This window comes from Neomonachus schauinslandi, chromosome 10 (genome assembly GCF_002201575.2).
Source record: "Neomonachus schauinslandi chromosome 10, ASM220157v2, whole genome shotgun sequence".
Lineage (NCBI taxonomy): Eukaryota > Metazoa > Chordata > Mammalia > Carnivora > Phocidae > Neomonachus > Neomonachus schauinslandi.
The window spans coordinates 96,656,231-96,683,197 of record NC_058412.1 but is presented as its reverse complement, the minus strand read 5'-3'; the positions used below and the strand labels follow the sequence as shown (position 1 = coordinate 96,683,197).

Below are 26,967 nucleotides of genomic sequence, written 5' to 3'. Positions count from 1 at the left end.
ACTAAGCATGTTATGTGAATGACATTTTAAAATACAGAAATTAATATGACAAGCCTCTGACCTCAAAAAACTTCCAATCAAATAGGAAAGACACTAACACGAGCCAAACTCTTGTGCAAACCCTGACCCACACCGGCCCTCCCTGCCTCCCCATCTCAGGAATGAACACACCATCTGCCCAGCTACTTACAACTGAAACCTGGGCATGACTCTTGATTCCACCACGCTCCATCTCTATGGCTACCACCCAGATCCAAGCCACTCTCCTCTCGCCGCCTTTCTGTGGCTCCAGTGCCTTAAATTAAATGTCCCCGCCTCAAAAAGCCCTCCCTGATCGCTCCATCAAATACTGCTCAAGACATTTCCTTTCATTTTCCCTTTCTACACTTATTTGTAAATTACCTGTGACTGCCTCTCTTTTCTGGCCAGCTGTAAACTGACCCTGTGGGGGCTGTTGGCAACTGTGCCCCTGGGCTAGAACCCTGCCCCGTCCCCTACAGGAGGCACGCAGAAAAGACATGTTGATTGATGAGTGTCCAGTGTCCGTTACAAAGAAGACCAAAACCAGGATAGCAGAAATGGAGGAATGTACAGTGAGGAGGGAACACTTCCTTTTGACTGGGAGAACAGCTTCTAGAGGAGCGATCCTAGGTACTGTGCTTTAGAGGACAAGTTTGTGCATCTCAAAACGCATGCCAGGCTCCCCAACTAGCAAAAGACAAGCCCCAAAGGCATGGCTAGTCCAGGTAAGTCTGAACAACGGAAAGGATCCCTGAAATGGCTGGAACCCAGAACACAAGCACGGATGTGCTGAGGGGAGAGCACACAGAGGGGAGTGCCTGAGTGACACAGTAAGGGGTTGGAATTTTATTTTTTTAGACCATGGAAAATCACTGAAAAGTTTTGAGGATGAAAAATTAATATATTCTAAACTACATTTTATAAACACTGAGAAGAACTGTTGTAACTTAAAAACCAGCCAACCACCCAAAATGGCATTACTTTTAAAAGAATTACATACACATCCACCTATATTTGGAGGAGGAGAAAAAAAAAGGTTTGGATCACATCTGTAAATGCCAAAGGAGAGAGGGGCTCACAATTGGTGACCCTGTGTCTCCAAGAGGCTGAGCTGACTACAGATCAGGTTTCGATTTACAAAGGCACTGAAAAGCCATGTTAACATTTCCAAATGGTTTCAAAGTAAAAGGCATGAGGATGGAGGATAACGAAGCTGGTAGCTGGATTCCAGGACTGGAGCCGGGTCCTGGGCTGGGAGATGATTCCAAGCGAGCACGTTACACATTCCAGAACAGTTTAGTCAAACAATATTGAACAGATGGGATCGTAATCCTTACACAGACATTAACACTAAAGACCTGCATATGATATTAAACAAAGTGAGTATATGAATGACTCCATCTCAGCCACAATAAAAGGCTGAAACTACTGCAAGGGATCAAAGACCTCCAACAAAATGTGCCTTCCAAAGCATCGATAACCCAGGTGCTTGGAGGGCTTTACCAATACAGCTTATTCAAGACCAATTTATCTGATGAGCACAACTCTCCTCAACAGCGCTGTAGTAAGATGGGGGAGCTGACCAGTATGGGCAAAGGCAGTTAACTGGGGCTTGTGCTTGCACGAGTTCTGGAGAGAAGGAGAGGCCCAGGAGCCTGCAGCCACGATATTGTACTAACTGGTGGTTGGCTTTTTTTTCCCTTTGGGTTTTTTGTTTGTCTGTTTGTTTTGGCTCAAGCGAGGTGTCAAATCTGGGCTTCAGCTTGCCTATAAAATGAGGAATCCAGAAACATGATCAAAGGTCCCTCCCAGTTGTAAATGCCTGTGACAATGAAGAAATTCCTTGCAGGCACACCTGCTTTCCACAAACCAGGGAAGGGACCTGAGCCAAGGACGAATGCCTCCCAGCTCATCCAGGCTCAGTATCTGTGAGAAGTGCTGAGGTGGGGGTAGGGGGGTGCTCAGGCAAGGAACTGGCCCCAGGTCTGAATACACCCCCAGCTGGAGAAAAGGCAGGTAGTGACATGGTCACTGCATGGGCCGAGCATCAGTAGGTGTGGACTCCTACCACAGCTCTATGAGACCGTGGGCTGCAAGCTGGGATAAACTCTCCACATGTCAAACGGGGATGGAGTCACAGTGAGGATTATGAGACAACAGATGTAAGATGCTGAGTGCAGTGCCGGACATACGGCCACTCCTCGGTACATGACAGTCCTAGAAGACGTCGTTGTCAGTTTTATCTCACTTAGCTGTTGCATTTACCTCCGCTGCTTTCTAGGACATTCTCTCTGTAGGAAAGATAAAATTATGGAGGCTCATGAAACTGGGAATGACCCCAAAGTCCTTTCTTCTGGTTCCCTGTTCTTAGGCATTTTCACCGTCACCACATCAGCCACACTGACTGCCTAAGGTCACCCAGCCGCGAAGTCCATCTAAAACACTATCATTTGTGTCCTCAGGGTCCCCCCAGCACCTGGAAGTAGTGAATGTAACTTCCCGCGCTCCTGGATGCCTAAGAATCAAAGTTCTCTGTTATTACAGTAAGTTTATAAAATGAGTTGAAAGTGCCTAAGACCAGGGGATCATGCACTGAGTAACCAAAGAGCCAATTCTAAAATATTAGACAATTACAAAAATGGTAACAAAGCCTGTAACAGTCTTCACTAACGCTTCTTATGCTGTGAAGCAAAAAAATCCGAATACACAATCTCATTTATGTCGTGATTACAACGAAGTACAATTATGTACATACAGAGCAAGCACTGGCAAGCGACTTGGAAAATGACGGGGCTGACTTGCTAAGGGGGCGCAAGGCACGACTGCGGAAGTTTCATTTTTATCGAGTGACTTGAACGGGGTTGGCACAATAAACACAACAGTGACAGTCACAGGGAAGGAGGCGCTGATGTTCACTTACCCTGGGTTATATAACATGACCGCGGACAGGTTCTCACAAGACTTGGAGAGGTCAGTCATGGACAAGCTGAAGGAGGACAGAAGTCCACTCTAAGAGCAGACACAGGGCAGAGCGGTTACCTTAGTGGGGAAGAGAGGGCCAGTGCCCTGGACTCACTGCTTCCACCTTGTGAGAAGCAATGAGGCGCATACCCCCATTAGCACGCACCACAACTGGTCTAGGGGGGGGGGGGGGCACATCAGGGAGAGCCGGGCAATGGATGCCTCTCAAACCCAAGCCTCAGCTAGGCACAGTGGGGTGCTAGGGCCCCAAAATGTCCAGACCAGGAAAGCTAGCCAAGAACTGCGCCACTGCGGGGATCTCCGTGACCATGCTGCGCAAAAGTGGAGGGAAGGGTCACCCTCCATTGCTGGCAGGAGCCATGTCTTTTCTCAGCAGCACTCACTACCAGTACTGAGGGACCAAGGTGAGGAGGGAGAGGGGAAGGGAGATCCAAAAAGGAAGTGCTTAACCTGTTTGCTTCCATGGGAAGCTACTGGCAAATATATCTTCCTCCCTCTCTCCCTCTGCAACTGTGAACCAAAAGGGACCCTCCAGGGAGACCCTGGGCTGCAACAGATAAGAGGCTTCACTGGCAGCCCCAGAGAAGGCTGGGATTTGCAGCTTTGTTGTTATTTCCCATTGAAGGCACTGGCACCCCTGAGCAGCCCTCACGGAAGGAGGCTGACTTGCAGGGGTCTATGTGACTCAGGGGTGAAGGGCAAACACTAAAGGTCAGCAGGTCAGGGCTGCAGCACAGGCTGCCACTTGCTGGTTAGGGAACAAGTTAGTCTCAGTTTCTCTTCTTGGTCATCTGTGACATGGGGGTAGGAACAGCTGCTGGGTGGATAAAGCAGTAAAATATGTGTACAAGTTTTATACAATGCCCGGCTCACAGAAATGTTAGCTGTAGTCTTTACTTTCCTCAGTCTAAGGACAGTACAGTGTCCCTAGACAGATTTCTCTCTCATCTCTTCCTCTCTCTCTCTCTCTCTCAGGTCCTCTACCCAACTCCCCCACTCAGCATTTAAAGTGCCCTCTGGATGTCCCTATCCAACCAACTGTCCTAAACTCACCCCCTCTCTGCTTCACACCCCAACCAAAAGTCCAACTCACTGTGGCTGAAAATAAGAAGTGAGCAAACTTTTGAATGAAACTGATTCTGATATTGGGTAACTCCTAAAACAGATCCTCACAAGTGGAAGTCACCCTCCACTTAATGCAAAATAATGCCCAACTCTTTTGGGGGGTGGAGGGGTAAAGAGAAGGGTCTAGAAGGAGCCATTTCTCCTTCTGCTCTGGAATTCACCAGCTTGCTCTCCTACTTGATCAGCCAATCATCTACTGAGCAACAACTCCCTAGAATTAGTGCAGGCTACAGAATGACTTTTCTGGTTCCATACTCCAGAAAATCAAAATCAAGCCCCAGCCCCACCAGGATCAGAGTTGGCTCCTGGAGATTTTATGCTGCTCACCTTCCTCTTCTCCCTGAGCTTGGCAGCCTCCTTAGGATGGTTAAAGCGAAACATATTGGTTCTACCCAAGAGTATCACAGCACCTAAGAACATACAAAAACACAAGTAAGCAACTTGGTTGGTTGACAACATGATATTGTGGAATTTTACAGTTGAAATGTAATTTCCAGTGCACTATAAAACAGTAATAATAAGGGAAAGCCTTAGTCTCCAAAGTCTGCTTACATAAGCCAATTTTAAATCTGCAAATATTCTGATTTTTACAGCCGAGTGTCACAATACTCATGTTACCAAGGCAGAAGTGATGGATTCAAGCATTATATTATAAGATTTAAAACTTAATATCCAGATAATTATACTTTTGATTATTGAGAAGAAAAAAAGAAATACATTCTGCAAAGTGATGCTGTAATACCAAGCAAAGCGTATGGACACAAATTTGGGAAATGTTTATTAATGCCAATAAAAGAAGAGATCCCAAAGGAAAAAGTGCTTTCAAAAGAAAACATGATGAAATCGGCGGAGTCCAGGTAACTACTACTAAAATCTACTTCAGAACTTGACAGAAAAGAAATTGTGTACATGTAGGGTCCGTTTCCATGTGGAAACACTGCTTCTTGTGAAAACCTGATTAAAATTAAGATGGCCACATCAGACACATGAGAAAGGCTCCCTTTGATCGATCAGCGTCCTGCTTGTTTGGAAAATGACTGCAGAAGAGGCAAAAAAATTCAATGTAAAAACCCAAGGGCAACAAAAACGTTAGGTTGGGGGCACATTTCACCATGATTAAGCAAATAAGCAAACAAACACTTTCTACGGTCAGAAGTATTCAAAGCTGGCATGGGTGCCAAGGAAGGCAGCGAGCTCCTAGTCACTGGAGGCATGTAAGTAAGGGAAGCAATGTTCCAGAAGAGATTCACTATGTTTATCTGGTTCCATCCACACCCGAGAGTCTACCACACCTCAGAAAGAGAACCCCATGTTCAATCCTTGCCCTGAAAAAGAATGCAACTTATTTGTGAAGACAGAACACACACTAAAAGTCTACCACGCAAGATGGCAAGTGATGAGGTGTTGAGCATCTAAGTGATGCATGCCAGGCTGCCGTAGGTGGGGATACACCTAAGTTGGGTCTCACATGGCAGCTAGAGGACAAGAAAGGTGGTTCCAGTTTGGGGTAACCATGGGGAAGGGCTAAGCCTCAGCAGAACGGGCCTGTCATGTTGGGAGAGGAGGGAGTCAAGTCCACCCAAAATGCAGAGCATCAGATACAGCAGCAAGAATAGATACTGGATAGATGACACAGAAACACACCGTGAGGACCTGGAGAGCCAGGGTGGGGAATATGCACCAAATGCCATAAACTGATGGCCAGAGAAAAACTTCAGCTCATAGATGTTTGGTGTGCCCCAGGAAACTTTTAAAAACTGAAATTATTAGGGGCGCCTGGGTGGCTGTCATTAAGTGTCTGCCTTCGGCTCAGGTCATGATCCCGGGGTCCTGGGATCGAGCCCCGCGCTGGGCTCCCTGCTCGGCGGGAAGCCTGCTTCTCCCTCCTCAACTCCCCCTGCTTGTGTTCCCTCTCTCGCTGTCTCTCTCTCTCTCTCTGTCAAATAAGTAAATAAAATCTTTAAAAAATAAAAAATAAAAAAACCCTGAAATTATTAGCTGCCAACAGTTAAAAATCTGCAGTTTTCACATAAAGCTCTGAGTTTCTTTCTGATTTCCCTTCGAAAACTAGAAGGTACAGTATCAGTAGATCTTATTGCCACTTGGCAAAAATCCCTGGGCTACTGAAGGCTGCCTCTTTTGGACAGGGCACGTGACCTCTGAGTGACCATGGTCACCAACCTCGTCCCTTGGCTACTATTTCCACCTGGATCCTGCAAGTAATACCATAGCCCCAGGTAGTTATTTTAGAACTTCAGACCAGTATATCCACCTGCCTACTCAACATATGGCTTCATATTCTCAAAGGAGTTTCAAATTCAGTATGGGATGGGTTTAGATCATAACCCCAGGGAACAACTGAAGGGTTGGTTCTGGTGGTTGTCATTATTTAGTGGAAAAGGAGTCAATATGGAAAGAAGAACACAGTTTCAGTAGACCTAGAGGGATAGCAGTGGATATTAACCAACCTACAAACTACGTATCCCCCCTCATGTAAAATTGCATTCGTATATTTTCCAGTTATGGAAAGGCACCATGACCATAATTAAGAAAGGTGCTTTCCATGCCTCTTATGACCACGGACTCAGAACTGGGTGCCATACAGAGAAGTCAAAAGTTAAACAGCCATGTTATATATACATATATATATATATGTATTTAATGCTCTCAAAGTGAAATTAGAGATTAATAAGGCAATCACATTCAGTGTGTTAATTACATTTAATACAATTCTTTTTTTTTCTGTTAATCAAATGCCCAGCCATGCATTTTGAAAATTGCTAAAATATGTCAATGGAAAAATAGAATGATATTTCAGAGACATATTTCATATCATATTAAGTCACTGAAAATAATCTTGCCACCCGTGTATTTACATGAAATATACAGAAAAATCCCTCTAAGAGTTATAAAAGAAAACAAAACTACCCATGACCATTCCTTGTTTCCATCTAAATAATGTGCACAAACTGCCTGCCATATAAGAGGCTCCGTTAAGGCTGGTTTCTATTTCATTAGATTCCTTTACTCAACAAACCCAGTGACTTAAAAATTTTCCTTCATTTTTACATTATGCTGCTGTTAATTCCTTCATTCATTGAACAAGTACCTCATGAACCTGACTGCATGCTAAACCCTGTGGTAAGTACTGGAGATACAGAGTTGAACAAGTCAGACATAGGTCTTGCCCTCGTGGGAGGGAGAGGTGAATAATCAAAAAATTCCACAATCAGATGCAAAGCTACAACTGAAGGAGAGATCCCGTGCCCAGTGCTCAAAGAGCACATAAGAAGAGAGCTGATTATAGGGGAGGTTAGGGACAGAGGCCCTGAGGGAGGTGGAAAGTGGTGCCTAAGACAAGCTCTGAGGATGAAGCAGGGGCAGTGAGGGAGTGCCATGTATAAAGGTCATCTGGCAATTAAAGATGATGATGGTGGTGCTGGTGATGCTGAGTGCTTGGAAGATGGCTAAATGCCTACAGCAGAGGGAACAGGGAAGAACAGTACACATGATGAAGCTTGAGGGAGGGAAGGGAACAGACCACATAGAATCTTTCAAGATACAGAGAAGTAACTTTTATTTCATGTAGGTACAGAGGAAGACAGTGAAGGGCTTTGTGCAGCAGCATTAAATGATTTGGTGACAGTTGTAGAAAGTTTGTTTCTTCAACTGTTTGAAGAAGGAACCAAAAAGGGCAAGAATAGATGAAGATAAACAAGGTAGGAGGCTATTGCAAGGGTCCAGGTCAAAGGCAACAGTGGTTCAGCAAGGGAGAGGAGACAAGGAGGAAAATAAACAAGTCAGGAAGATATTTAGGAGATAGGATCAATAGGACCCCACGATGGGCTAGATATGGGGGCAAGGGAGGTGAGGGAGATGCTCCTGGGTTTTGGCCTGCAACAACTAGTTGGATGGGGAACTGTTCACACAGATTGAGAACAATGGAAAAGGACCAACACTGGGTTGGGAGAGAAATTGTGAGCTTGGTTTTATGCATAATAAATCTGAGATGCCTTTGGCAGGTGGAAATATGAAGCTCTGGAAGAAAAACCTGGGACATCTATCAATCTATCAGTCTATCTACCAACCTACCTACTGAACTACTTACTCTCATATATATATAAATATATACATATATGTATAATATAAATGTATATATAAAATACAAATCTATATAAAACATATATACACACATGCACATCCATAAGTGTACATATCTACCTAACATCTGTGTGTAAGGTTGAGACCCAGAGCCCCAACCTCTTGATGCGGCCAACAGCAAGCTAAGCTTAACCTCTCCAGAATTCAGTTTCCTTATCTAGTCATTAAACTGGATACTTTCTAAGGTTCCTTTCAGATTTTAAACTCTCTTTAACTATGAACTACTCCTTGATCCGAGGTTAACATGATTAATCACAGCAGATGGACTTTTCTGATGCATTCAGTTTGTAATTTCTAGAGCATATCTAAGCTACCTTGGAAATATATGATGACTTCTCTGAGATTACCTCAGAGCCCGTTAAATACCACAAGGTAGACAAATTCTAGACAGTCTTTAAAAGAAATGGAAGGGAAATGACATTGTAAAAGGGGACACAGAGGCACTTGTTAACAACCAAAAAAAAAAAAAGAAAAGAAAAAAGCTTCACTTAAATCTCTGTGAATGAAACCACTGAATGCTGATTTCACAGGAGATTTTCTGTTTTAGTATTTCAGGTACACTGAAAATGAAACTAAACATGTAAACATTTCTAGGGATTTCTAAGGAGTATAGTGACAATAATCATTAATATCACTATTAATTACCCTCCTCAAATTTCATGTGAGATTTTCTAATTCTGCTACTGCACAAATAAATCAATTTTTTTTCCTATTAAATGTTGTCATATGAATATTTCTGAGGTGACAATGTACAAATTAATTAATTCTGGGTTATAATTAACGTAAACATGTAAGAAAACTGTATTCCCAAAAGTGAATGGTCCAATGTGATGAGTTTAGAGGCTGAAAAATAAGGGGCCTTGTGAAATTCTGCTTCAGGCTCCAAATTCTGAATTTAATCACTTTAGAAAGCCCCACCCCCACCCCACCATACACAAAGACGGGCTATAACACACTGCTAAAGCATGCGCAGTGAGAGAGGTTTTCATTTTGGATACAATCACCAGAAAAGCAAACCTCTGCCTAGGAACCTAATTTTCTAGAATGGTACTGAGATGTAGGTCAGGGTGAGATAGGATGGATGAAGTTCTTAAAACGTGCTTATGTGGGATGATTTTCCTTTGGATTTAAAACATCTGCAAAACATTTATATTAAAATAAGTTATGATGATGGCACCATTTGGGGGACCTAATAAAGAAAAGCACTGATTTCCACTAACATAATCCAGGACTTGAGAACACATTACGTATGTTCTAAGGCCTTGGACTCTTGTGACATTGGCATTATTATTTCAGACACCTGATTTATAGCAATTTTTCTCTAACTCAAAACGGCTTCGGGCAGTGAGATGAGGAAGATTAAGATCTGACATGGTGCTTGTGGTAAGAAAATTTCATATGAATACTAATGAATTCAAACAGGACACATGGCTTGGGGTTCACAGCTGGCTTGGAAGAAGAGTGACAGGCACTCAGCATCAAGGGTAGCAGACGTCAGTGTCAAAGCACGCCATCGGGTCGTCTGCTGGTGTTTGTGAAGGATATAAATACACATGACACCTTCCCAAAAAGCTACATAGGCCCGGCCCCCTCCCTTTCAACATTTATAATTCAAACGTGGATTTACAATTTCCTGCTTTAGATCAATCACTTAAACCCTTGTTTACTCTTGGTAAAGTAAAAATTGCAAACCTGGATTGTGAGACTCTGGAAAAGAAAGTAAATCGATTTTCAGTCTTTGTCATTGAGGTTTCCGGCCAAATAATCCATCAAGAATTATTTGCCCAATTGTATGCATGTGCTGAACGTGGAGCTGTGTAAAATTCCAAGATGCTCTAGTCCCATCACCCCAAATAAATGTTTAGATGTGTGTGGGGACAGGGGTGGGGTACATGGGGATGGATTTTTTTCTTCTGAAAGCCTCAGAGGAGATACAAAATGAGTATATGGAACAAGTATCATCCTTCTGAAGGAAAATGCAGAAAGTATATGAAATAATTAGAGGGTGGGGCGCCTGGGTGGCTCAGTTGGTTAAGCGACTGCCTTCGGCTCAGGTCATGATCCTGGAGTCCTGGGATCGAGTCCCACATCGGGCTCCCTGCTCAGCGGGGGGTCTGCTTCTCCCTCTGACCCTCTTCCCTCTCGTGCTCTCTGTCTCTCATTCTCTCTCTCAAATAAATAAATAAAATCTTAAAAAAAAAAAAGAAATAATTAGAGGGTGATTCCAGACAGTAGACAATAAGATAACAAATTCTAAGGTACGGAATGGAAGGCTTTATACTACCTGGTCAAGCTATTATTAAATTTCTTTACTTTATTTCATATTCTTTGTTACCGACAATACTGCTTATTCTGTTAGTAACAAGCTCAACTATTCAGTTCTAGCCTCCTACACACTCCAAGCTGTCAATATTTTATTGTTCCTTCCAAAATAGTTCTTCCAAAATGCTTCCCTTCACTCTAAGCAACAATGATCTCTTACCTCCATTAGTCCCCTTTTGTTACTGCTCATCTCTAAGCCCCCTTGGACTACATAAACATGGCACCATCCTTCATCTCAGCGACATTAGGCATCTACCAAATGGTGAGCACCTTCTAGTCTGTGGTTCCCAAGCCCTACAAACCCACCATGAATCAGCAGCCCTGGTCCCCCATTGCTCCTGTCCTCCACCTCACCTACCCTCCAGGCTTCAGACATTTCTTCACTACACACTTCGGTCAAGCACATCTATGTCACATCTACATCACTTTTTCACCACGTGCCATTATGACAGATACGTCATTCACTTCAGAATTCAACTTTGGGTAAATTTCTCCTTTTTTGGTAGTCTACAGCCACCCTAGGGGAGGGATTTCAGTTCTGCACCAGATGGAATAAGCACTCCCCGCCCCTGTCTCTCCCACTGAATGCCACTGCTGTGCGGGCAGAATGCAGGCAGCAGTCAGTTGAGGGCCCGGAGAAGTAAACAGTAGCAGGCAGGCTGAAGAAGACAGGGATCTGAAGCACCAATGGGTGGATGGGGAATTTACCATTTGCCCCCTCCAGTGTTCCCTCCCTTAGCTGAGGAGGAAAACTAACAGCTAACATCAGTGCAAATGAGAACTCCAGGAGATGCCTTCCAGTTCAGGTGTGAGGAGGAACAAGAGGGTCCCCTGGCAGCAACGCAGGGAGCAACGGGGGGCCCCAGATGCCTAAACTTATGAGGAAGGGGAAAATCTCTCTCCAATTAGAGGGTGGGGCATACCCTGTTGCTTCTTCCTCTTTCTCTGCCCTCTCACTTCCTGGCCGCAGACTTGGGCACAAGAGCAGGAAGAACAAGAAAGAGGACTATACAGCTCCAGATTTCTAGCCAGATGACAGAAAAGGAAAGACCCTTCAGTGTTGACACAGAAGGAGAAGTTCAGGAAAACAACCTCACAGACTGTTTATGAACTCCTAGGCCACTTAGATCTGACCCTCAACAGCACACAAAGACTTCAAAGAACTGACCTAAGATACAGACCACTGCTCGGGTCCCAGAATGACTCTTGGGTAGTGCACACAGGGGGCAGACCAGAATAGCACCACAAAGCCTTTGAAAACTGAATTGGCACTAAAGCCAGAATCACAAAGCATGGAGGCTAACTCTAATTTACAGTCTGACTCCAACCAGGTCCACTGTCTGCCAAAACAAAACAAAGCAAAATCAATGTTTCCCAAAGAATTTAAATAGGACTCAGAGTCTTATAACAAAATATCAAAAATGTCCAGGATGTAATCTAGTATTACTCAGCATATAAAAAACTGGGAAAATCTCAATGTGCATGGCAAAAAAAGCAATCAACAGATCTTATGTGGAGATCACAGAGATATTGGACATATTTGATGAAGATTTTAAATCAGCTATTATAAAAATATTCAAACACAGGAGAGTAATCTTGAAAGGTAAAATGTTACAACAAAGAAATAAAAGATATAAAGAACAATCAATTATTACAACTAAAAAATACAATAAGCAAAATTGGATGGGCTCAGTAGAAGGGTGGACAGGACAGGGAAAGTCCATGAACTTGAAGATAGACCAACTGAAATGACCTAATCTGAAAAGCAAAAAGAAAAAAGTTTACCAAAGGATAGAAATAAATAAGCAGAGCCTCAAGGATCTGTGGAAACAATACTGAAATACTTAACAGTCATGTAACTGGAACCCCAGAACATGAGAAGAAGACTATAGAGCAAAGAATGGCTGAAAAATTCCCCAATCTGGAGAAAGACATAAACCTACAGATTCAAGAAAGTCCAAAGATCCAAGATCCAAAATGGGTAAACGCCAAGAAACCCATGCCAAGGCACATCATCAAGCCTCCCCATGGGATGTGAAGCTGAAAGTGACATTTAAAAAGGAACAGAGAGATTATGAAAAATAGATATGATGACTCTAATAAGAGAAGACGAATCAATAAGAGAATAAGAAGTTAAAGAGACTGACATTTGGTTGTTGCGTACACCGAATCTGGGCACCAAGAAACCATCTTCAGTGTGATTGGTTTTGGTCAGTTGGTCTTACATTAGATGTTCATCAGCATCACCCATACGACTTGTGAAAAACTGAAGTGCTGGGCCCCATCCCTACATTCTCTGACTCAGGAGGTCTAGGATGGGGCATTTCAAAATGTTCCTAGGGACTGCTGCTATTGCTGATCTGGGGACACTGCTTTTAAGAACTACAGGCTTTGGGTAGAGTCTTTAAGTAAAGAGTCAGGGCTTTGGCTTTCAAAAGCATCTGCTGAAACATCTATGTGCAAGAGACAGATGTCAGATGTGCAGATCTCAAGTGTGAGGGAAAAATCTAATGATACTGAGTGTTTATGAGCAAGCACAGGTGAGTTCAATGGGAGGCCAGCCACTGATATCTGCTGGCTGCCTATAATGTTCAAAAGGGCTCTTTTGTTCATTACATACCTTGGCTAAACTGCTGGAAGATCCATTTCTCTTGCTGGTTCCACTAAAATTCTTTTTTAATTTGCCACTGAACAACTCACAGCAGCCCTAAAGCAAATGAAAATTTTATCAAAGCCTCCTCAGCTTACTCCCCAGACAGTCACCTGTTCCCTCTTTCTGAGTGCTTAAATAGATGCCAATATATTTTGGCACTGAAGCATAACACATTCAGATGCACCTAGGTGTAAAGTCCCCAGATGCGTTTCTGCAGCACGTCTAAAAGGAAAGATGAACATTCAATGGCTCTGACAAACCCGCAAGACGACCAAGGGAGTCCACTGATATGAATGGGAAAACTGATTACCTTGTTTAACAACTACCAGCTGTAAAATAACATTTTACAGGAAAAAGACAAAAATAATAATAATTAACATGAGAGAATAGGTCCTAGAATTGCACATAAAATGCTGAAAATACTTTTTGATTGTAACTCACTGGATTTTTGTACCAATTCATATTAAGTATATGGGGAATGGGGGGGGAAAGAAGACAAAGAAGAAGAAAAACCTAAGGTCTAAAACTTTACCAAGAACAGCTCAAGACCTATGGACTAGACGCCATGGTCAAATTCATGCTTTCTTCTCTAGCAATTGCCTCTCTTTCTACAAAATCACACTATGTATGAAATTACTCAGTGCAATGATTCTCCGGCATCATGGGAGTGAGGAAGACAAGCTCCAGAGAACACGGCAATTGAAGAGCAGGTCAGATGCAATGCTACATATGCCATGCACAGTTTCTGGAAGAACTCAGAGAGGAGGAGGAGAAAAGCTTCATATACCAGGCTTACGGCAACATACGTTATATATGTCATTACAGTTAATTCTCACAGTACTAGCAAATGCTTTTTAATTTAGTGATGTTACCAGATGGAAACACTCGTGTAATTTAAGGCAGGGGAAGTACTGTTTATGTAACGTGAAAGAAGTAAGGCTGTTAACAGATACAGGTAAAAAAATTTCCTTGCGATGGTGAAAATCTGCTAAATGTAGGTAAATCTCCTATTAGTTGACATTCACAAGTATCTTAAGTGATCTAGATAAGGAAGTGGTAATTACTACCTGTGCTTTTTAATGGGACATCCTAACTAACACATTTCCAAATGAAGTAATTTACTAATGAAAAGAGACATTTAAATACCAAATATCAGCAAATACTGGAAACTGGTAGTGAAAAGATAGGAAGCTGTTGGTAGTACAGGGTAAACCCAGAATCCAGTCAAATGCAGAGTTAATATGGTCAGATCATTGTGACTTGGGTTAACATCCATCTGCATTCTCTGTTCTTGATACCATTCCTTAAATTGCTTCATGGGCAAAAGCCAAGGTAATTTTTGGAGTATGAATGTACTGCCATGCTTAATTCTGTTTCCCAATTATTACAATATTTTAATGAAGTCCAAATTCTTTCCCTTTTTCACGTTGGTTTTGCTTTTTTCGTTAAAAAATCAAATCTTACAGGGGTGCTTAAGTGGCTCTGTCGTTTAAGCATCCAACTCTTCCTTTCAGCTCAGGTCACGATCTCAGGGTCGTGGGATTGAGACCCACATCCAGCTCTGCACTAAGCATGGAGCCTGCTTAAGATTCTCTCTCTCTCTGTCTCGCTCTCTCTCTTCCCACTGACCTCCACATCCCCCCCCCTGCTCACACACGCTACTGCGCTCTCTAAAAAAAAAAAAAAAAATCTTACAAATATAGCTGAAAATTCTTTTGTAGTCCTGCCTGATCAAAACCCCCCCTTTCTCTCCAGAGGTTAACACCATTCCAAAGTAGGCATGTGTTAGTCCCATTCACATCTTTTTATTTTTACTACATATTTTCATAACCAAAATCAATACATTATATACTCTGTGTTTTTAAAACATGTTCCAGTTCTCATTTTAATAATCCTCAAAAATTAAGAATTGTTGGGGTCCCTGGGTGGCTTAGTCAGTTAAGCATCCAAATCTTGATTTTGACTCAGGTCTTCATTTCAGGGTTGTGAGATTGAACCCTGCGTGGGGCTCTGCGCTCAGCAGGGAGTCTGCTTAAGATTCTCCCCATCTCCCTCTCTCTCTGCCCCAACCCCCTCAGGTGTGCACACATACTCTCTCTACAAAAAAAAAAAATAAGAAATGTTAAGTGGAGAAGTCTAACCCTTAATTTTTGAAGGACTATACATGTTCTTTCCCTGGTGGGATCTTTTAGACTTAAAGTATGTGCATTTAAAAAAAAGGTATTGTCTTGCTTCTTTCATGTAATTCCTTGAAACACAAAGTCATCTTCCATTTCATTACCCTAAGACTTCCTAATGACATTTTTACTCAGTACATGGGTGTTTTAAGACTTTCGAACATAGTATTTTTATGTCTGTAGCACAGAAGAGCACCAGAGGAACTCAAGCCAAAATCATGGCACCATGGTAATAAAGCAATTAAGATAGCCCAAGGAAAAGAAAATTATGACCATTAACCTTAAATGTCAATTAGCACTACTACTTTCTTAGGACAAGTAAAAAATTTCGTTTCAGTCATTACTAACCTGAATAGGCATATTTTTTAAATGGACTTCCAATTAAGGTAAAAATTTAAGATAAAAAAAACTTGATAAAAATACTATATGGGAGATATATTTATTATTTATCTACTATGCTTCAACCCACAAGAGAATTAGAGACATAAGCAGATGACAATACAATAATAAGCAAATTCTTTGAACTAAATAAACAAGCTAATAATCTTTTTTTGTGGGGGTGGGCAAAGGGTAGAGAAGATAATCCCAATATTAAATAATAAGTTCTAGGCAGTTCCCCTGTTGAACGGTATGTGCTCTAAAAGTTCCTTTTTCTTTTTTTTTTTTTAAACACTGACACATTGTTTTATTGCTATATAATAAAGTATCACATGTGGAGGGACTTAAAAATTACTGTTATTATTATTATTTTTTTAATTCTTATGTTAATCCCCATACATTACATCATTAGTTTTAGATGTAGTGTTCCATGATTCATTGTTTGTGCATAACACCCAGTGCTCCATGCAGAACATGCCCTCCTCAATACCCACCACCAGGCTAACCCATCCTCCCACCCCCCTCCCCTCTAGAACCCTCAGTTTGTTTTTCAGAGTATCGTCTCTCATGGTTCGTCTACCCCTCCGATTTCCCCCCCTTCATTCTTCCCCTCCTGCTACCTACTTCTTCTTCTTCTTCTTCTTTTTTTCTTTTTCTTTTTTTTTTTAAAGATTTTATTTATTTATTTGAGAGAGAAAGAATGAGAGAGAGCACATGAGAGGGGGAGGGTCAGAGGGAGAAGCAGACTCACTGCTGAGCAGGGAGCCCGATGAGGGACTTGATCCAGGGACTCCAGGATCATGACCTGAGCCGAAGGCAGTTGCTTAACCACCTGAGCCACCCAGGCGCCCTTTTTTCTTAACATATATTACATTATTTGTTTCAGAGGTACAGATCTGAGATTCAACAGTCTTGCACAATTCACGGCGCGTACCAGAGCACATACCCTCCCCAGTGTCTACTGCCCAGTCACCCACTCCCTCCCATCGCACCCCCCCACTCCAGCAACCCTCAGTTTGTTTCCTGAGATTAAGAATTCCTCATATCAGTGAGGTCATATGATACATGTCTTTCTCTATTTGACTTATTTCGCTCAGCATAATACCCTCCAGTTCCATCCACGTCATTGCAAATGGCAAGATCTCATTCCTTTTGATGGCTGCATAATATTCCATTGTATATATATACCACTTCTTCTTTATCCATTCATCTGTCGATGGACATCTTGGCTCTTTCCACAGTTTGGCTATTGTGGACATTGCTGCTATAAACATCGCGGTGCATGTACCCCTTCGGATCCCTACTTTTGTATCTTTGGGGTATATACCCAGTAGTGCAATTCTTGGGTTGTAGGGCAGCTCTATTTCCAACTTTCTGAGGAACCTCCATACTGTTTTCCAGAGTGGCTGCACCAGCTTCCATTCCCACCAACAGTGTAGGAGGGTTCCCCTTTCTGCACATCCCCACCAACATCTGTTGTTTCCTGACTTGTTCATTTTAGCTATTCTGACTGGTGTGATGTGGTATCTCATTGAGGTTTTGATTTGGATTTCCCTGATGCCAAGTGATGTTGAGCACTTTTTCATGTGTCTATTGGCCATTTGGATGTCTTCTTTGGAAAAATGTCTGTTCATGTCTTTTGCCCATTTCTTGATTGGATTCTTTGTTCTTTGGGTGTTGAATTTGATAAGTTCTTTATAGATTTTGGACACTAGCTTTTTATCTGATATGTCATTTGCAAATATCTTCTCCCATTCTGTCACTTGTCTTTTGGTTTTATTGACTGTTTCTTTTGCTGTGCAAAAGCTTTTTATCTTGATGAAGTCCCAGTAGTTCATTTTTGCCCTTGCTTCCCTTGCCTTTGGCGATGTTTCTAGGAAGAAGTTGCTGCGGCTGAGGTTGAAGAGGTTGCTGCCTGTGTTCTCCTTTAGGATTTAGATGGACTCCTGTTTCACATTTAGGTCTTTCAACCATTTGGAGTCTATTTTTGTGTGTGGTGTAAGGAAATGGTCCAGTTTCATTCTTATGCATGTGGCTGTCCAATTTTCCCAACACCATTTGTTGAAGAGACTGTCTTTGTTCCATTGGACATTCTTTCCTGCTTTGTTGAAGATGAGTTGACCATAGAGTGGAGGGTCCATTTCTGGGCTCTCTGTTCTGTTCCACTTATCTGTGTGTCTGTTTTTGTGCCAGTACCATACTGTCTTGATAATGACAGCTTTGTAATAGAGCTTGAAGTCTGGAATTGTGATGCCGCCAGCTTTGCTTCTCTTTTTCAACATTCCTCTGGCTATGCGGGGTCTTTTCTGGTTCCATACAAGTTTTAGGATTATTTGCACCAGTTCTTTAAAAAAAGTTGATGGTATTTTGATGGGGATTGCATTAAATGTGTAGATTGCTCTAGGTAGCATTGACATCTTCACAATGTTTGTTCTTCGAATCCATGAGCATGGAACGTTTTTCCATTTCTTTGTGTCTTCCTCAATTTCTTTCATGAGTGTTTTATAGTTTTCTGAGTACAGATTCTTTGCCTCTTTGGTTAGATTTATGCCTAGGTATCTTATGGTTTTGGGTGCAATTGTAAATGGGATCGACTCCTTAATTTCTCTTTCTTCTGTCTTGTTGTTGTTGTATAGGAATGCCACTGATGTCTGTGCATTGATTTTATATCCTGCCACTTTACTGAATTCCTGTACGAGTTCTAGCAGTTTTGGGGTGGAGTTTTTTGCATTTTCCACATAAAGTATCATATCATCTGCAAAGAGTGAGAGTTTGAATTCTTCTTTGCTGATTTGGATGCCTTTGATTTCTTTTTGTTGTCTGAATGCTGTGGCTAGGACTTCCAATACTATGTTGAATAGCAGTGGTGAGAGTGGACATCCCTGCCGCGTTCCTGACCTTAGGGGGAATGCTCTCAGTTTTTCCCCATTGAGAATGGTATTTGCTGTAGGTTTTTTATAGATGGCTTTTATGATATTGAGGTATGTACCCTCTATGCCTATACTCTGAAGAGTTTTGACCAAGAAAGGATGCTGTACTTTGTCAAGTGATTTTTATGCATCTATTGAGAGGATCATATGATTCTTGTTCTTTCTTTTGTTAATGTATTGTATCACGTTGATTGATTTGCGGATATTGAACCAACCTTGCAGCCCAGGGATAAATCCCACTTGGTCATGGTGAATAATCCTTTTAAGGTACTGTTGGATCCTATTGGCTAGTATTTTGGTGAGAATTTTTGCATCCATGTTCATCAGGGATATTGGTCTGTAGTTCTCCTTTTTGATGGGGTCTTTGGTTTCGGGATCAAGGTAATGGTGGCCTCATAAAATGACTTTGGAAGTTTTCCTTCCATTTCTATTTTCTGGAACAGTTTCAGAAGAATAGGTATTAATTCTTCTTGGAATGTCTGGTAGAATTCCCCTGGGAAGCCATCTGGCCCTGGGATTTTGTTTTTTGGGAGATTTTTGATGACTGCTTCAATTTCCTTAGTGGTTATAGGTCTGTTCAGGTTTTCTATTTCTTCCTGGTTCAGTTTTGGTAGTTGATACATCTCTAGGAATGCATCCATTTCTTCCAGGTTATCGAAGTTGCTGGCATAGAGTTGCTCATAATATGTTCTTATCATTGTATTTCTTTGGTGTTGGTTGTGATCTCTCCTCTTTCATTCATGATTTTGTTGATTTGGGTCATTTCTCTTTTATTTTTGATAAGTCTGGCCAGGGGTTTATCAATCTTGTTAATTCTTTCAAAGAACCAGCTCCTAGTTTCGTTGATCTGTTCTACTGTTCTTTTGGTTTCTATTTCATTGATTTCTGCTCTGATCTTTATTATTTCTCTTCTCCTGCTGGGTTTAGGCTTTATTTGCTGTTCTTTCTCCAGCTCCTTTAGGTGGAGGGTTAGGTTGTGTACTTGAGACCTTTCTTGTTTCTTGAGAAAGGCTTGTATTGCTATATACTTTCCTCTTAGGACTGCCTTTGCTGCATCCCAAACATTTTGAATAGTTGTGTTTTCATTTTCATTGGTTTCCATGAACTTTTTTAATTCTTAATTTCTTGGTTGACCTATTCATTCTTTAGTAGGATGCTCTTTAGCCTCCATGTATTTGAGTTCTTTCCGACTTTCCTTTGTGATTGAGTTCTAGTTTCAAAGCATTGTGGTCTGAAAATAGGTAGGGAATGATCCCAATCTTTTGGTACCGGTTGAGACCTGATTTATGACCTAGGATGTGATCGATTCTGGAGAATGTTCCATGGGCACTAGAGAAGAATGTGTATTCTGTTGCTTTGGGGTGGAATGTTCTGAATATGTCTGTGAAGTCCATTTGGTCCAGCGTGTCATTTAAAGTCTTTATTTCCTTGTTGATCTTTTGCTTAGACCATCTGTCCATTTCAGTGAGGGGGGTGTTCAAGTCCCCCACTATTATTGTATTGTTGTCGATGTGTTTCTTTGCTTTTGTTATTAATTGGCTTCTATAATTGGCTGCTCCCATGTTAGGGGCATAGGTATTTACAATTGTTAGATCTTCTTGTTGGATAGACCCTTTAAGTAGGATATAGTGTCCTTCCTCATCTCTTATTACAGTCTTTGGTTTAAAATCTAATTTGTCTGATATAAGGATTGCCACCCCAGCTTTCTTTTGGTGTCCGTTAGCATGGTAAATGGTTTTCCACCCCCTCACTTTCAATCTGGGGGTGTCTTTGGTTCTAAAATGAGTCTCTTGCAGACAGCATATCGATGGGTCTTGTTTTTTAATCCAGTCTGATAGCCTGTGTCTTTTGATTGGGGCATTGAGCCCATTTACATTCAGGATAACTATTGAAAGATAGGAATTTAGTGCCATTGTATTGTCTGTAAGGTGACTGTTACTGTATATGGTCTGTGTTCCTTTCTGGTCTATGTTGCTTTTAGGGTCTCTCTTTGCTTAGAGGACCCCTTTCAAGATTTCCTGTAGGGCTGGTTTTGTGTTTGCAAATTTCTTCAGTTTTTGTTTGTCCTGGAAGCTTTTTATCTCTCCTTCTATTTTCAATGACAGCCAATTGGATAGAGTATTCTTGGCTGCATATTTTTCTCATTTAGTGCTCTGAATATATCCTGCCAGTCCTTTCTGGCCTGCCAGGTCTCTGTGGATAGGTCTGTTGCCAATCTAATGTTTCTACCATTGTAGGTTACATATCTCTTCTCCCGAGCTGCTTTCAGGATTTTCTCTTTCTCTGAGACTCATAAGTTTTACTCTTAGATGTCGGGGTGTTGACCTATTTTTATTGATTTTGAGAGGGGTTCTCTGTGCTTCCTGGATTTTGATGCCTGTTTCCTTCCCCAAATTAGGGAAGTTCTCTACTATAATTTGCTCCATTATACCTTCTGCCCCTCTCTCTCTTTCTTCTTCTTCTGGGATCCCAATTATTCTAATGTTGTTTTGTCTTATGGTATCGCTTATCTCTCGAATTCTGCCTCGTGATCCAGTAGTTGTTTATCTCTCTTTTTCTCAGCTTCTTTATTTTCCATCATTTGGTCTTCTATATTACTGATTCTCTCTTCTGCCTCATTTATCCTAGCAGTTAGTGCCCCCATATTTGATTGCACCTCATGAATAGCCTTTTTGATTTCAACTTGGTTAGATTTTAGTTCTTTTACTTCTCCAGAAAGGGTTTCTCTAATAACTTCCATGCTTTTCTCAAGCCCAGCTAGTATCTTTAAAGTGATGATTCTGAACTCTAGATCCAACAACGTACTAATGTTGGTATTGAGTAGGTCCCTGGCAGTTGGTACTACCTCTTGTTCTTTTTGTTGAGGTGATTTTTTCCGTCTTTTAATTTTGTCCAGAGGAGAAGAGATTAATGAGAGAACAAAATGCTAGCAGAGTAACAACGTCCCCAGAAAATATACTCTAAACAAATCAGAAAAGACCTGAAACAGTGGGAAAAGAAATGGAAAGAGACAAAAAAGAAAAAGAAAAAGATAAAGATAAAAACAAACAAAAACAAAGCAAAACAAAACAACAACAACAAAAAAGCAGAATGTGATCAAATATGATCAGGCTGGTATATAGATCAGTGCCACACACTAGATTTGGGGTGTATTTTGGTCTGTTAGAAGAAAGTGCCTCCCAAATTTTAAAGAAAGAAAAACTTATATATGTACAAAAATAAGGGTTGATATGATGAAGGGATGGAATATGACTGTAAAGATGGAAATTATAAAAAATTTTATAAAAGGAATTGATAAGAAGTTGTTTGAAAAAAGAAAGAAGAGGATTTAAAAAAAGAAAAAAAGGAAAAAAAAAAGGGAGAGAATGTGATCAGGCAGAGGAGTAGAAAAAAACCATATACTAGAGTTTAGGATATATTTTGATCTGTTAGAAGAAACTACCTCAAAATTTTAAAGAGAGAACAACTTCTATATATATGCCAAAAATATGGGTAACTACTATGAAGGGATAGAATATGACTCTAAAAATGAAAAATAAAAATGTTCTTTTTTAAAAAAGGGATTGATAAGATGTTGGTTGAGAAAGGGAAAAAGAAAAATTCAAAGAAAAAAAAGAAAAAAAAAGACAGTTAAAAAAAAAATATTAACTTTGAAAGACTAAAGAATCATGGTAAAAAAGCCATGAATTCTATGTGTAGTATTCCCCTAGCGCTGGAGTTCTGCCGTTCTCATTGATCGGTAAACTTGGTCTTGGCTGGCTGTTCTCGCTGATCTTCTGGGGAGGGGCCTGTTGCCGTGGTTTCCAAATAAATGTCTTTGCCGGAGGCGGAATTGCCCCGCCCTTGCCCAGTCCGGGCTAGGTAATCTGCTCGGGTTGCTCTCCAGAGCTTTTGTTCCCTGTGAGCTTTCCATACAGCTTTGGAGGCGGAGAGTGAAAATGGCGGCCTCCCAATCTCCGCCCCGGAGGAGCCGAGAACTCGGGGCCCGTTCCTCAGTGAGCCCCCAGAGAAAAGCAGTCAGTGACTCCCGGCTCCCTGGTCTCCGGCCGCACTCCGTGCTCACCCAGCCTGTGACCGCGCGTTTCTATCTCTGGCACCCGACTCCGGGTGGAGTCTCCAAACGCAGCAGATCCCTGCAGTGCACTCCCGTGCCGCTCCTCCCGGGGGAGGACGGGGAGTCTCCCCAGATCTGCCGCTTGTTGGGTCCCTGCTGGAAGATCAGTGGCCCAACTGTGCCGCAGATCACGGTTTATGGCAACCCCGAGCTGAGAGCCCGCGCCTGGGCTCCGCCTCTGCAGCCGGCTTCCCTGCTCCGTTACCTGGGAGCTCTGCCACACTCAGGCACCCCCGGTCTTTCTGTGACCCCGAGGGTCCTGAGACCACACTGTCCCGCAAGGGTTCCACCCCCCGCTTAGCCACCGGAGTGACGTCCCTCAGCGGAGCAGACTTTTAAAAGTTCCGATTTTGTGCTCCACGGCTCTATCACTTGCCAGAAGCGGCTGACGGAGCCCCTCCCCCGCCGTGTATCCTCCCGAATATCGCCTCGGATTCACTTCTCCGCACGTCCTACCTTCCAGAAAGTGGTCGCTTTTCTGTTCAGAGAGTTGTTGTTATTCTTTTCTTCGATCTCCTGTTGAGTTTGTAGGTGTTCAGAATGGTGTGATCCCTATCCAGCTGAATTCCTGATAGGAGACGAAATCCAGGTCTCCTACTCCTCCGCCATCTTGCTCCCTAAAAATTCCTTTTTCAATGTGTTGTTTGGAACTTAAAACTGATTTTCTCACAGAAACACAATTACACGTTAAAGTTAGCTTCCAGGGGAATCCAGAGGAGACTATTTAACCCATAAATGGCAGAAGTGGTGGTCACTGTCATCCACTCAGCCTCCTTCAGCAGCCAGGACTGTGGATAGTGTGAGCTCCAGAAGCTCCAAACAGTCATGGGTAGAGCAGGGAAAGCACACAGAGGAAACTGGTGGACGGCCAGGCAACAAAGCTAGGTGGATCCAGCAGAAAATATTCACCTTTGTGGGCTATCTGTGATTCAAACACAGCTTAGCTAATTAATGTCCCCAATTATAATCTCAACCATTACCCATTCTCTAACTTCCCGTGTGTGGCTCCACAGACACCCCAGGCTGCACCTGAGGTATGTGGAGGAACAATGCCCAAGACTCAGAAGTCCTAGAGTGCGGTCTCTGAATAGGTTGAGCCTCACTTTCCCCATATGGTTTTAAATTGATATCCTTAAAGGCCCAATGTGCTTAAAAAAATTTCAATACTATCATCAAAATAGATTATTATAGCATGAAAAGATATTTCCTCCCCATTTCTGAGCAGTTAAAATATACAGCTAGGTGGAGTATCTTGTATATGTGAATAAACACAGTTCAATAAGAACACATATTAAAAACTTCCAAAGTTTCATTGGAAGAAACTGATGAAAATTCAAATAAAAAAAGAGACATGGGGTGCCTGGGTGGCTCAGTTGGTTAAGCGACTGCCTTCGGCTCAGCTCATGATCTCAGGGTCCTGGGATCGAGCCCCGCCATCGGGCTCCCTGCTCGGCGGGAAGCCTGCTTCTCCCTCTCCCACTTCCCCTGCTTGTGTTCCCTCTCTCGCTGTGTCTCTCTCTGTCGAATAAATAAATAAAATATTTTAAAAAATAAAAATAAAAAGAGACGTATTGAATAAATAGAAGTCCCAAGATGAAAATGTATTTGTGGGGCGCCTGGGTGGCTCAGTTGGTTAAGTGACTGCCTTCGGCTCAGGTCATGATCCTGGAGTCCCGGGATCGAGTCCCGCATCGGGCTCCCTGCTCGGCAGGGAGCCTGCTTCTCCCTCTGACCCTCTTCCCTCTCATGCTCTCTGTCTCTCATTCTCTCTGTCTCAAATAAATAAATAAAATCTTTAAAAAAAAAAGAAAATGTATTTGTGATAATGTGAACAAATCAAATGAAATTAAAACCTAACTTCTGAAAGGGTATTTTAGCACAAAAATAAAAAGATCCTAAAATTTCTTTGAAAAAAAAAAAATAGGCATGAGTAGCAAAAAAATCACATAGATAATTAGAAATTAAAGCATATTATAATACAACAAGCATTAAAATTGTGTGATACTGGTACAAAAGCAGAAATACAGAGCACTGGAACAAAGTGGAAAGCCAAGAAATAGATACAGTGCTATGTTTCAGTGTTCATTTGTGGTAAAGTAAATTTCTTCAAAAGAGAGGTGAATATAGGACGGGGTAAGGTTATAATAAATGATACACCGCTATGGAAAACAAACTAAATTAGGTCTAACCCCAGATGTATTAAACAATTAAATCTTTCAAAATGAATTCCAAAGTTCTACCCATACATTAACGATGATACTGAAAACCAGTACAAGCCTGCTGTAAAATCCTGTAACAATACAGTCATCATAACAAGGTCAACCTCCCCTGACCTGAGAGAGATGCAGCCCGTACAGAGATCTCTACCAGACAAGGAGACACATCTCTCACCACCCCTGCTGCCTAGAAGAACAGCAGCAGGACCCCCGCCTGAGATCCTAAGAGTGAACAAACAAGTGGTCTGGTCTGTGTGTTCACAAGCAGAGACGGCCACTGAAAAGTCCTACATATTGACCTCCTGTCTGCCAGTCAATTACAGTCACTTTCTGGGTTCTCATCATGACTGTTACTCTGCTGTCTGGCAAGAACCAGCTTCTTCATCCCATACTGCCATAGTCCTTGTCCTGATGGCGAAAACGCAGAAAATGCTGCTTTGGTAACCATGATTGGGCACTCACTATGTCCCTGGTTTGGGCTAAGCACCTGGTACTACTGAACTCTGACATTCCTGGCCAGCTCCAGGACACTCAAATGTTTCCCAAGCTCCACTTACCCTGAGACTAAAACATACTAAGAGTACAAGAAGAGATGAAGAGATCAATGGATGGGTGGATGAGTGGATGATTTGGCGGTGGGTGCATGGGTGGGTGCTCCATTAGAAGCTCTTAGAATGTCTTCAATGGATTCTATATTCCTCCTGTAAAGCATGATGGTCCTGGTCCATGTTACATGTCCTTCATTTCTGAGATAACTCCTTGCAACTGATTTCTGCTCATGACTTTGCTAGCACCAATGAACTACATGTTTTCCATCTGTCCAATTTCCCCCATCTGTCCAATTCCTATGTCACAGCAGATACAGTATAGTATATAACCACGAAAAACTGTTATTATAAAGATTATGTATAATATACCAAAAAGGGTTTAAGATATGTCAACTTCTTTCTTGCCTTCCCTCTTCCATGATTCAGTATAAAAGCCATTAGGCAGGGTTGAGCAAAGCAGGCATGAGCAAGGGAATGGGAGGAATTTTTCATGTCTGCACTAGAAGAGTGAGGGTGGTGGTGGCCCAGCATGGGGTATCACAGCCTGAGCAGAAAGAAGAGGGTCCCTGCATGAGGAGGGGGCAGAAGTGACAAGATACTGGTTACATAATGGAAGTCAGGTTCATCACTGTCAGAAACGGGAGCAGAGCTACAAATAAGAAAAAGAAAAAAACTAGAAAGAATGCTATGATATTGGGTTGGCATTAGAGGTACTGGTATGAACTCCTGGTCAGCAATATGGATACTGAAATTCTGAAATAGATACAGACATAAATATAGTTGTGTGTGTTGTACATACACCAGAGACCCACGCTTTCCCTAACTCTGTTGACCAACAGGACCTGGGAGCAGCAACACCTCAACAGCCATGAGCACATCTAGTGCCTGGATCTTAGTTTCTAAATCCCATTCTCCACTGAAAGGAACCGAGGATCCTTGGAAAACTGGCTGATTCCAACAAAGTATAAAGATAAGCCTGGAATATCTTACTGTGTCAGAAAGTCAGGAAGAACTCAGATGATAGGGACAAGCCATAAGGACACAGAAATGAGCTTGGAGGGACTCCCATTCACCAAATCTGGGAAAATATGGGTATCAAAATAAATAATGATAGAAAGAGACCAAAACCTACCAAACAAAATAGCAAGCCATGTGACACGGTTGATTTAAATAAATAAATAGCAAGAAGAGAAAGCTCTTTCTTATAGTAAAAATCCAACTAATAAATGTAGAAGGAAGAAAATTACCATTTGGCAACTACTTGAATAATAATTAAATCAGACACCATCAACCCTTAAAATCAATGGATTCTAAAACCAGTGGGTGAAAGTATGATAAAG

General features: G+C 42.0%; 1 protein-coding gene across 1 annotated transcript in view; it reads right to left on the bottom strand.

Annotated features, from left to right (window-relative positions):
* KIF16B (kinesin family member 16B) overlaps positions 1-26,967 on the bottom strand; it is a 296,429-nt gene that overhangs the window by 127,699 nt on the left and 141,763 nt on the right. The window contains exons 16-17 of the mRNA XM_021700652.1: positions 4,456-4,538; positions 2,942-3,030 (exon numbers count right to left, since the gene is read on the bottom strand). Of these exons, the coding sequence (XP_021556327.1) occupies positions 2,942-3,030; positions 4,456-4,538 (172 nt within the window). The remainder of the gene's footprint in view (positions 1-2,941; positions 3,031-4,455; positions 4,539-26,967) is intronic.